The sequence below is a fragment of the Sesamum indicum genome, linkage group LG5, assembly GCF_000512975.1.
Source record: "Sesamum indicum cultivar Zhongzhi No. 13 linkage group LG5, S_indicum_v1.0, whole genome shotgun sequence".
NCBI lineage: Eukaryota > Viridiplantae > Streptophyta > Magnoliopsida > Lamiales > Pedaliaceae > Sesamum > Sesamum indicum.
The window spans coordinates 3,276,477-3,289,292 of NC_026149.1; the positions used below are offsets into that span (position 1 = coordinate 3,276,477).

At 28.8% G+C, this 12,816-nt stretch overlaps 1 protein-coding gene across 1 annotated transcript in view; it reads left to right on the forward strand.

Annotated features, from left to right (window-relative positions):
• LOC105162000 (probable polyamine oxidase 5) overlaps positions 12,251 to 12,816 on the forward strand; it is a 1,996-nt gene continuing 1,430 nt past the window's right edge. Inside the window, 1 exon segment of the mRNA XM_020694145.1 lies at positions 12,251 to 12,816. This exon segment is cut by the window's right edge and continues 34 nt beyond it. Coding sequence (XP_020549804.1) covers positions 12,551 to 12,816 — 266 coding nt within the window. The 5' untranslated portion in view covers positions 12,251 to 12,550.

The window sequence follows — 12,816 nt, forward strand, 5'->3', positions numbered from 1 at the left end:
AAAATATTCATACAACTGAAAAACAGCATACGAAAAAAACCACGCTGAACCCAGCCTAAAAACCACAACCCAAGCTCCTCAACTAGTCAACTGATGCAAACGAAGAACTTAGGTGATGAGTCGTGATTATGCATAATATACAATTCAATCATGTATAATCAGACGAACCAAACGACCTGTTTATAATAAATTCCGATGTAATCAGGCTTGATATATGCTAGTATATATACATATATATGTATGTATATATAGTCAGATTGTTGGCCTAATGACTAAAATATCTGAACTACCTCTTCCTTGGTGGAGAATAATGTCAAGTACAAGTACCGGGGCATCCCATTTTGTTCTTGACTTTATGTTTGCTGAATTGGCCCCTGGTACTTTGCCATGGGCCTGTCGGGCCTTTAATTGGAAATAATAAATGCTTAAGCAGTAACAGTACGGGCCAGGTGATTACTGGACAGGGACTCCCGGCCCGGCCTATTCGACAATTATAGTAAGGGGTAAATAGTACTAATGTTCCTTGAAGTTTGGCTCAATGATACAAACACTCCTTGTTTATTACAAAGTTATAAATACAACTCTTGATATTGTAATTACAAGTATACTTATATTCAGTAGCAAAATTTTACGTAAACATTCCTTTAAGGGGTGTACCTGTAATTTTATAAAGGACATAAAGTATTTATGTAATTAAACATAATCTCAGGGATGTCCGTGTATTTTACCTCGTAGTAATTTCAACTGAAAAGAAAATAGGAATTTGTTAACCCGAAAATAAATTTGAAAGAATTGAGAGTTATAATGTGGAGATGCATTAATGCATAACCCAAACAACAATCGAAAGTAACTATGTATCCATATTCCAATTTTTTTATTAATACCAGTATATTTGAAAATTTTGATTATTGAAGGGATCTATGTGTTAGATGAAAATAAAATTCAGGGCTATTAGATGTAATTTGTCAAATTATGGGAATCTACATGTAATTACATCAAATCTCAGGGAAGGAGAGTATAATTATCCCAAGATTTTATTAGGAAAATAATGTTTTCGGATAGTACACTCCCCTTTTCCTAAGGTTTGGTGTAATTATACGTAGACCCCCTATAATTTGAAAAATTATATCTAATTTTCTTAAGGTTTGCTTCTGTTTAACAAATAAATCCCTCTGTTAGTTAAAATCCACTGATTTATTGATATTAACAAAAAATTAGATGAATTATATTCATTTATTCTCAATTGACTTATTAGTGACTTATTATAAGTCAAACAATTTTTTGTAACAAAACTACCCTTATAATAGTAATGATATACCTCGTTACATTCATTAACGTGTGAAGATGTAGAAGGATATTTTAATCATGATAAAGTTTATTTGACCTACAATAAATTAGTAATAAGTCAATTGGTGGTAAATATGAATTTTTATCCTCTTTTTTTTTCAATATCATCAAATTCGATGATTAAGACTTTGTGTGTCCGTCTTTTTTTCTTTTTAAGTGAAAGTGATAAACTATGATTTATTGAATAAATCGATTACAATCACCAATATCAAATATCTATATCTAACAACGATCAAAAACTATATCAATCATCAGTAACATATAACTACATTTAATCAATAATTACTATTTAAGTAGACCAACAACTACTATTAAAGTAGAATAACATCTCCACAAGTTGACGGGGTTTGAACATATGACCTTAAAGTCATAGGGCCTCAACTTCGTCAATTCAATTAGACCATATTGGCGTGTTGTGTCGAGTTCAGTAGTTGTGATTTGGGACGTCTTACTTGACCCTATTTATAAATCGTTCTGTTACACAATTGTAATAATAACATTATCAGCGTAGATAAATATTTGAAATGGACATTAACACAATCGTAATAATAACTGACGAGGCTTCCCCAGGTTTCTCATCAAAGGGCTTAAGATAGTAGTAAATGGAGATGAAGAATATCAAGAGATCAGAAAAACACATTGAACAAAAAAAAAAGTTTCGAATAAACTCAACAATCATCAGATCAACCAATACGTTAATATAATAAAGAACAATGAATAAAACTGCAATAATCTTATATTAAGTAAGACAAATACCTACACATTCAGTAAAGTTCGGACTCATTGCATCGATCTTATTCACAAAACTTTAGCCTTATGCAAATTCCTTTTTTATCCGGAAAAAAAAAAAAATTCTGAACTTTAAAGTAGGAATGATCCCAAGAGAAAATATAGATAATATATAAAAGGAAATTTTTTACTCAAATCAGGTTTGACCAGACGAAACTAATCACATGACAAATATGATATATGATTAGTTAATTTTCTTGAACTGCATTCGTCACATATATCATATAATTGATTCAAATCCCACTAAACTCGATGGATATCCGGGGTGTAGAGGGGGAGGAAAGAGGTAAAAGGTAGTGGATAATTGGGGAATGATTGGGGCAGTAAATCTGAAATGAATGAGCAAGAGTAGGGGTAGGCATGGAATGGAGTAAATGATAGTCGGGAGGGTGAAGTGAAAGAAAGGGGGACATTTTTGTGGCTCAAGGATCCCACCTTTTATGATTCAATTATTGAATCATGTGCACTCCCATTACAACACTTTCTTCCACCAATTTCACTAACATCAAATTTTGACGTACTTTGAATTTTTCAAATCAGGAGATGATGAATAATTAAGTTACTGTATAGATTTTATTATTAATTAATTAAAGCTCGTACGATTTGATTTCTTCTATAAATGCTACTCATATATATATATATATAGGGATTTTATTATTTCATTGGATGATCCACCTATTTATACAATTCATTAATGCATGTCCGAAATGTTTAACAATAATGATAGTTTTGTAATATACAATTTTTTAAGACGTTCAAATTAATAACTATTCATCTCGATCACAACCAAGTAAGTTTAAGTTATTTTTTTTTAAGTCGATTACGATTACATTTTAATATACGTTAATTATTAATGTTAAATATGTATCACTAACCATTAATTATTATTACAATAAATTAATAAATATTATTAAAATAGATCAATACAGATAAATTTGTGGGCCTCAAACAGTTCGTTACGATCAAGTAACTATATATACAAAATGAAAGAATATATCTATATTATATACTATTTATTAAGGAAAGACTGTTGTAATAACTACTTTGGTTTCGCAAAATGTGAATGGATTCAAATGACCTCAAATATATTTATTTCTTTTAGAATAATCACCATTTTATCCTTTCGTAAGTTTTTATCGTACGCATTTAAAGTTGATTCGTTTTATTGGTTTTGATTAGTTTTTTATTTTATCTTCATTCTGATCTTTCATTTAATTACACAAATATAATGAACTTTTAGAGTCTACGCCTGGATCAAGCGTGTTTTGATTGTTAGTTCATACTATGTATATACATATATATGTGTGTGTGTGTGAATATATATATATATAGATGTACGTACACTAGAAAAAAATTTACTATTACCTACATTTTAATGGCTATGGGCCAAAAGCCGTAAAAATGGACTATTATGATCTCGATTAAATAAAATTAACGTAAAGATTAAGTTTATCCACCATGGCAAAAATATTTGCAATGACTCTTAGCTATGAGAAAAGCTTTAGTTACATTCGCACAACCCACGTCCAACAAACGGTTGTGGTCTAGTTAATAATTATTTACTACGACTATTTATTTTTAACCTCACACGCATGTAAAATGAAGTTTCACACTTTTCACAATATATATATATATATATAGTCTCCCAAATATTAAAATTGGGTCGAAATTTTCATCACTCACAACAACGAAAACAATCATATAAAAATATAGAGAAACTACATCGAGTTCTCTTATAATTTGATAAAATTATAAATACATCTTTATGTTTTAAAAATTACCCAATTAAATTATTGAATAAATTATGACAAGGTTTTCTGAGGTGTGACATAACTAAGAACACCCTCTTGATATTTGACGAAATTATGTAATCATTGGATATAGTTTTGAAATTGTCAACTTTATCTTTACTGTAATTTTTTTTAGAAAAAATATTAAAAAAAAACAAGAATCGGACTAGGTGGATGGAAAAAATTGAAAATTATAAAAAAAAAAAATTATCTACTTAGTCTATAAAATAAATTCAAAAAATTTTAAAAAAATAAGTAAAATTATAGTTCATAGTCCACTAGAACATTAAGATCAGTTCACCAGAAAAAATGAAAATCTAACGAAAACTAACAGATTGAGCTAATTGATGTACGACCGTTAAACTCAGGGAGGTATTGATATTTTTTCAAATTACAGAAGGTATCTATAATTATGTCAAATATTAGAAAAGCCTGCTGTAATTTATCTTAAATTATTTAAAAAGAGAAAAGTTAAAACCCTAGAAATAGTTAAATTAAAGATATTAACAAGAAAAGGTGAAATTGAAGGGTAGAGATAAGAAATGATGGGGAGAAAGGTGAAAAACATGAAACAATAATGAGGACAAGAAGACATTAATGCAATGCTAAGTTAGCTCATCTCCCATCCTTTCAACCCTATCCCACCATTCATTCATTTGCACACACATCCATCCTTTTATCTCTTTTTAGCCCAACCTCAAACATTGTTCGGACAAATAAAATCCACCAAATTACAATTTGTCTACTACCTAACAAAAAAACAAAATACATTTTTAATCATATAAAACCCAGAGCGTACACTACCCAAAAAAATAAATAAAAAATAAATTATTTCTAACGCAAATTAGTCACTACGATTTAAAAACTATTATAAATCAATACTATCTGTCAAGATCAACAGAATCGATCCTAAAACTTAAGTTTTAACATCAGTTAATCAATATTCGCCATCGTTCACCTAATGGATAAAACATTTGATGTTATTTTTAGTTGTAGCTAATATTTTGTGTCATTTTAGTCGGGAAATTAATAATAATTAAATTGAAAATGACATCGTTCTAATGTACCCTAATTTACACGTATCACAAAGTACACTTCAATAATCATCGGTTCGAACTAATTAGGATAGAAAATTCAAGACCGGCAATCTTATTTTGATTGAACAGAAATTAGTCGGGACGATTGCAACTTTTGTCTGGTAATGACAAGGTGATAATTTTAGTTTTGTATAAATTCATTTTATAATTTGAAAACAAAGTCGTACGTTTAGGACAAAAAGAGTTAAAATTTGCTAAAATAATCGGGAAGTCATTAGAATAAAATTTACTATTGGCTACAATTTTATTGGTTGTGGACTAACGTTATGGTAAATAAATATTATTAATTATAATTAAATAAAAATCAATGCAAAAACTTAAATTATCCATCGTGAAAAGCTATTCTTTTTATGATTATAAGTCATTACAAATGTATTTTACCATGAAGTTTAGTATGAAAAATATTTTAGCCACACTCGCAAATATCACTGTCGACAGCCATCACGTGATCGTAGTCAATGACTATTTATTTTTAACCATGATAATAACTATAGCTTCTTGTGAGTGCACCTAATTAAGGTGGTCGGAATCGCAACGTCTGTAATTAGTCAGTAAAAGTCATCTATTAATCCACACAGCTAACAGTGATTTGCGAGAATGTACGTGTCAGTGGGAAAAATTAGAAGTTTCTGAACAAATAATCTAAATGAAACTATCATGATTAACATTGTGGGGAAAAACAGTAAAAAGCTTAATTAGCAGACAAAAATTATGAAAAGAAAAAATTATCACGACAAAAACATGGATCGGTCTGATAGATTTTTTTCTAGTACTACACAGACAAACTTAATTAATTCGTGGGCACGATGGGAGATGTTGTTCCCATGATTGAAAATCTTGATTGTTATATTTTTCAATCAATATCATTTAATGAAAATTTGAATGTAGAAAACATTTATTATTTTTTCTGCTTTATTTAAAGGGATTCCTGCACAGAAATTTACTATAATTATATATAAACTCCTTACAATTTAAAAAATTAAATTTAGTATTCCTGAAGTTTTGTGATCGTCTGATAAATAGGTCCCTTCATTAATCAGAATTGACCGAATTTGTTGGAATTAATAAAAAATCTGAATAAAAATTAATATTTACATTCCATTGACTTATTACATATTAAACAAATCTTTTGTAACTAAATTATACTTATAACGATAGAATTATATCTCGTCACGTGCATTAACATAATCAAAACAAGAGGCATGTCTTGTGTAATGCAAACACCGATTTCTAGGTGATATATAGCATAAATTAGGGTTAGTAACAAGATGGGCTGATTCATAAAATGGAGTTAATGTAGATGAATAAGCATTGATAATGATGCATCAACTTATGGTCATACAAGTAATGCTAATTAATGATGCTTTGGTGGATCCATCCCAGCAAATTAAGTTTAATAATAATAATCATAATAATTATGTTATCTGAAGCTATGATCATTATTAACAACTCCTAATCCCACTCATCATCACTTTCATTTCTTTTCTCATCATTTCCTCTTTTTAAATTTATGCCCCATCCATCCATCCATCCATCAATTATTGTCTTCCCCCATCACTCCATTCATCCTATTTTTGGCTCATTATTCTCTCCCAACATCACCACAAAATAAATAATTACTTTTTTTTATAATTAATTATCAATCATGGCTACGCAACGATTATTAACCGCTATTCTACAAATAAAGCCAAAATATTAGTTACAATTACAAATTATTATAAATATATCGCCTATAAGTAGAATTTTGAATTTACGTATCAATTTTGTCAAATAATATTAGTTTATCATATTCTTAAACTACAGTGATTTATAGTGTAGAATATTATTTTTGTTCTCTTTGTAGTTTTTGCCGATCGATTCATCAATGTGGTTTATTTCGTTTGTTGCATGTTTATTAAGTCATTATCTCGTTGAGTTTGAATTGGTCGTTGTTAATTAAATTTTAATTATTGCGAACTATCTATTCATGTATGTTTAATGAGTCGTATTTTTTTATCTAGTAGTTAAACCGGTTGAGCTAAGTAGTAGATATTAATTGTTAATTATTACTTAATTAATAACTTAATGTTGAAAGTTAAGCCGCATTGGACTCGTTTTAGTAATCTAAATGGAATTATGGCAATAATCAATTATTAGGAGAAATAGCATTAGGGTTGATATATTCTATGATTTATTAATTACGGAATTCTCATCGACAAATAGGATTCGCGTACAAAAAAAAATACATATGTATTTCAAAAAATATAAATCTCATCTAAGAAATATTTCAGTCAATCAATATTATAACAATAAAAAAATAGTTATTATAAGGAAAACGGAAGAAGAAAAGTGTAGGTTGGTTGAGAAAGTTGGAGATGGTCCATAGTGGGAAAAAGAGATGAAGAGATCATATTGATAGCAAATCTTGTTTGATGGAGTGCAGCTTTAAAGCATGCAATTATATATATATATATATATATATATCATTTTTTATTTTTTTATTTTATTTTATTTAAAATAAATAAATAATTACAACTATTTTTTCCGAGATTTGACATAATTATAAATATTTATCGTTCTTTAAAAAATTACAAATGTCATTTTGGTTTTAACACTACCGCTTCCGTTAGCACCTTATAGGTTTTCGTCTAATTTTTTATAGAGAATTTGACTAAAATATGTTTTTATTTTTATGATCTAATATTCTCTAAAGATTATTCATTTTTTCCACCCTCAATTTTTTTCTTAATTTTTTGAAATATTTTTTTTTATTTTTTATTGTCAAGGAGCTACATAATTATTTTTTATTTGAGGGGAATATTTATAATTTTTAAAACAACGAAAAGAAATTCTTAATCATACCAATGTCATATAAAGGAGCTCTAATTTAGAAAAAAAAAAAAAAAAGAAAAAACAAAAGAAATTCGTATATTTTAATGTATTTGAGGATGGTCAAATATCTTCACAGCGTTCTATGAAGATTTAGATTAACATTGATTTGCGGGAGGATTGTACTTGATCTAAAGCTTAATTTACTCCTAATTATTTTTAATTACGTAGTTGCAACTACTGTTCTTCAATCCACATTAATTACAATTTTAATTTAATTCAAGATTAATGCGTACACGTAAACCTGCCACCCACCTACATTTATTGTTAACTTCACCTCCTTAATTTGTTATTAATCATCCACATTTTTTAGCTTAATAAATAAATGGGGATAATTAGGCCGTCCTCCCCTGTGATTATATGTCCACTGTGGGATTTGAAAAATTATATTTAATATGATTAATGTTTGTTTTCGTCTGATAAATATGTCTGTTTCTAACTCAAAATTTATTAAACTTGCTGATATACATAAAAGAATTTAATGAAAATCAATGTTTACCATCGATTAATTTATTACTAATTTATTACAGGTCAAATGTAATTTTTAAATAACTAAGCTACAATTATGCATCTTCACACGCTGATGTATGTAAGGAGGTATATCTTCAGTCATATAAGGGTAATTCGCTTAAAAATAATTTGTTTGACCTACAAAAAATATGTAAGTCAATTGAGGACAAATATGAATTCTCATTCAAATCTTTTTGCTGAAGTCAACAAATTCAGTAAATTTTACTAACATATGAATTTATTTGTTAGACGGAAACAAATGTTCGGCGTACCAGATGTAATTTTTTCAATCACGGGAGTTTACGTATAATTACACAAAAACCTCTTGAGAAGAGGGTGTAAATATCCATAATAAATATATACAACCATTACCCGAAAAATAATTAAAATTATTCCCCATATTGCAATAACGAATAAAAATTATAGTAAATCAATATTATCCGATACAGTCAAACAAAATCTATACAAAAAACTAAATTTTGACCACGATTAATAAACGTTTGCCAGGTTCTAACTACAGTCAAAATATTTATTACATTTTATAACTATAACTAATATTTTGACCTTATTTGCACAAGAATCATTACAGAATCATAGTTAATTAATTTTTCTCATATTTTTTCTATTGTAAACAATAGCAATTAATTATTATCAAAAGTAATATTTCTTTTAATGAGAACAAAAAATTATACTCTTCTCCCAAAAAGACATTGAGTGAGATTTTGATGACAAGTAAAATCCAATATTTGGCATCAGAGTGATTCATTCATGTACATCCAAAAATGAAATGGGGCATCCCCAACCTCAACTTGTCAACATTAATAAGCAATGAAAAGGATTTGTTATCCAGATGTTGCACTTCATTTCTAGACTCACTAAAAATAAAAAATTAATAAAAGTTAAATAAAAAATAATTTTAATATTATCACTAAATATGTATATATGTATAAAATGCTCGAATTTTTATTTTTGTCACAATAGTTCTATAATAATAAGATCAGAATTTTTGTCATTCGATATATATTTTTACTGTTACTTATCGAGTATACATCACGTCACTAACATTATATTTTGCTGCAGTGACTAGCATCGGCCAGTCCTGCTCTACAAAAATACTTTTCCAATGACGTCATAAGGGGTGTTTGCAACGGCTCAAAATAAAGTGTTTATCAATTTATTATTAAAATTCTTATTTTGAATTGTTTAAATTAAGTTGATGTAATAATTGATTAAAGTTCAACTGATTTTCTTTTAATTTTTCACTTTTATTTTAAAAAACTTTCAATAATTACTGCAGCTTAATTTATACGACGTAATTTTAATCGGAGGTCGTAATCTCTCGACACGACTTACGATATATATATATATATGTTTGTCAATATAAGTAAACAGGAGTGAGGCCAGATTGGGAAAGATTAACACAAAAAAAGAAAGGGGTGTTAGAAGTGGAGTTGTTGCATCTTTGTTAGTTTGATGAGTGATTAATATTTTAAGAAGTTGAAGAAGAAGAAGAAGAAGTGATTATTGATTGCGGAAGCTCATTGACTAATGAGGACCATTCAGAGTGTTGCTGTTTGGTGGGCCGTCGTTTACCAATTCACATGTGAGGTTGGTGACGGGCATCATCAACCTATTATTATTTCTACTCCCCCCACTTTTTCCTATTTTTTCATACTTCTCATTTCAACACAATATATTTATATATTTATATGCACATTGTATAGATTAATGTGCCGCCGTGAAATATCAATTTTGTGGATCTTATATGACTGTCGTTTATAATAATTGTTTTTTTCAAATACATTTTAGAATACCAACGGAACTAACATTTGCAAATGGATATTGGTATCGGTGACTTCTTCAACGTCCACAACTCTGTATTCGGTGAATATCTATCTCATCAACCGATAATAAGATCAACCTAATTATATAGTTATTTCTAATTTGCTGATATACATTCAACATAATTATGTATTTATACCATTTTATATTAAGAAACACAGATTGCTGCTAGAATAGTGGATTATTAAAAAGGAAAAAAATGCAAACAACCCCCTCGTAATATTATAAAATGAGCAAATTATCCCTCTATGAAACCAAAAAAAAGAACAATTGACCTCATTATGTTTTTTTGAAAAATGCAGCAATATTTACTCCTATATTTTTTAAAATGAAGCAATTTACCTCTTTAGACAAGGAGGTAAATTTTGCTTCATTGTAAAAAACACCAGGGTAAATTGTTATTGTTTTTTTATAAGAACGAAATTTGCTCATTTGCAATATCATAGGGGTAAATAACATTAAACTCTTTTTGGAAATACTAATAATACAGATTATATCATGTTATCGTAATACAAAATCGTCTTAGAGATAGTTAGAATAATTTGTTATTATTGCCAAATATTTATGTCAACAAAACTATTATGTAAAGGGTAAACACATGAATACAACCCATTAAAATGCCATTTAAATTAGAATGACGTTACTATTGTATTAGAACCTATGAACTCATTTTAGAAAATAATGAATCAATCAATTAGATTACCAAATTTGGTGATTACCTCACTCAAAATAACATACCCACACACTTTAATTATTGCATGGTTACTTTAATTATTGCATGATTATGCATTAAAAGATCTTTTATTATACATTCATTTCGTACATTGATGTCATATTCATATGTGTATTATATGCAATTTTATTTTAAAATTGTTATTAAAAAAATATATATCAATAACTTATTGATGTGGCACAAAAATACGATAAATAAAATCCCCGTTGCAGATACACTACTATATTTTTCGTCTTGTATCTTAGGGTGTTTATACTTTTGGTCCCATTAATTACAAAATTTTCCTTTTTGGTCCCCATAAGTTTTGAAAAATTCCACTTTTAGATTCGCATCGTTCTTCTATTAGATATTTATTGAAAAAAGCATGTGCTTAGCACGTTAATGCTAAGTCCTTAGCCTGAAACTAACGGCTATATGTGCATTCTCCACGTTAACGCTAATTGCTTAGCCTGAAAACTAACAACCATATGTACATTTTTCGTGAAATACTTAAGGAAAATATATCATGAAATAAAAAATATGAGATCAAACATAAAAATCTCTTAACTAATAGGATAAAAAATATAAAAAAATTTAAATTATGAGACGAAAAATATTATTTTCTTAAAGTTTAACAAGGCACAAAAATATGTTTAAAGATAATGTCCACAAGAATGAAGTGCTCCATATATACAAGGAATATTTACATCTCCTTCCATGAGGTTTGTTGTGATTATACGTAAATCCCCTATGGTTTGAAAAATTATATCTGGCATCCTTGAGGTTTATTTTGGTCTAACAAATAAGTTCATTCATCAGTCAAAATTCATTGAATTTGTTGATATTAACAAAAAAATTATAAAAAGTTATATTAACCTCCCTTGACTTATTACTAACTTATTGCAGGCCAAATAAATCTTTTTATGACTAAATTACCTTCATATGCATTTACGAGTTAATGCATATAAAGAGGTACATTTTCACCGTTATAAGGGTAGTTTAGTCCCAAAAATTATTTGACCTAAAATAATTTAATAATCAATCTATCGATGGTACAATATCAATTCTCATTCAGTTTTTTGTTAATATCAACAAGTTCAATATATTTTGACTAAGGAACGGACTTATATATTAGACGGAAATAAACTTTAAAGGTGCTATATGTAATTTTTCAAACTGTAAAAAATTTTACGTGTAACTACACCAAACCTGTGAGTGGAGGAATTATCCTATATATAAATATAGCATAGTAATAGCAAGTGGTAGAGTTCAAGAAAAGTAGAGCCATGTCTTTATTAGCTAAATAAACTATGTCAGGGGGCCAAAAAAATAAAGTAAAAATGAAAATGAAAGATCCCTTCTAGGCAAACACAATGCTAAATAGACCTTATATATCCTCTCCAGTAACTCATCCTCACCTCACAAACCATCACACACAAAATTTTCCTTCACTTCACTGCCAATCTCCCCCTGTTTTTTTGTTTTTTTTTTTAAAAATTTTATCTTTAAATTTGTCTCAGTAGCATTTTCACTCTGCCTTTTTCTGACAGTGATAAGCAAAATTAAGGCAGCAGAAACAGAAACAGGGAAGAAAAATGGTGAGCAAGAAGCCCAGGATTGTGATAATCGGTGCGGGAATGGCGGGGCTCACCGCTGCTAACAAGCTGTATACATCTGCGAACTCGAAGCAGGCCTTCGAGCTCTCAGTTGTGGAAGGTGGGAGCAGGATTGGCGGACGGATTAGCTCGTCGGAGTTCTGCGGCGACCGGATTGAGACGGGGGCAACCTGGATCCACGGAATTGAAGGGAGCCCTGTTTACAAAATTGCCCAAGAAACCAGCTCGCTCCACTCCGACCAGCC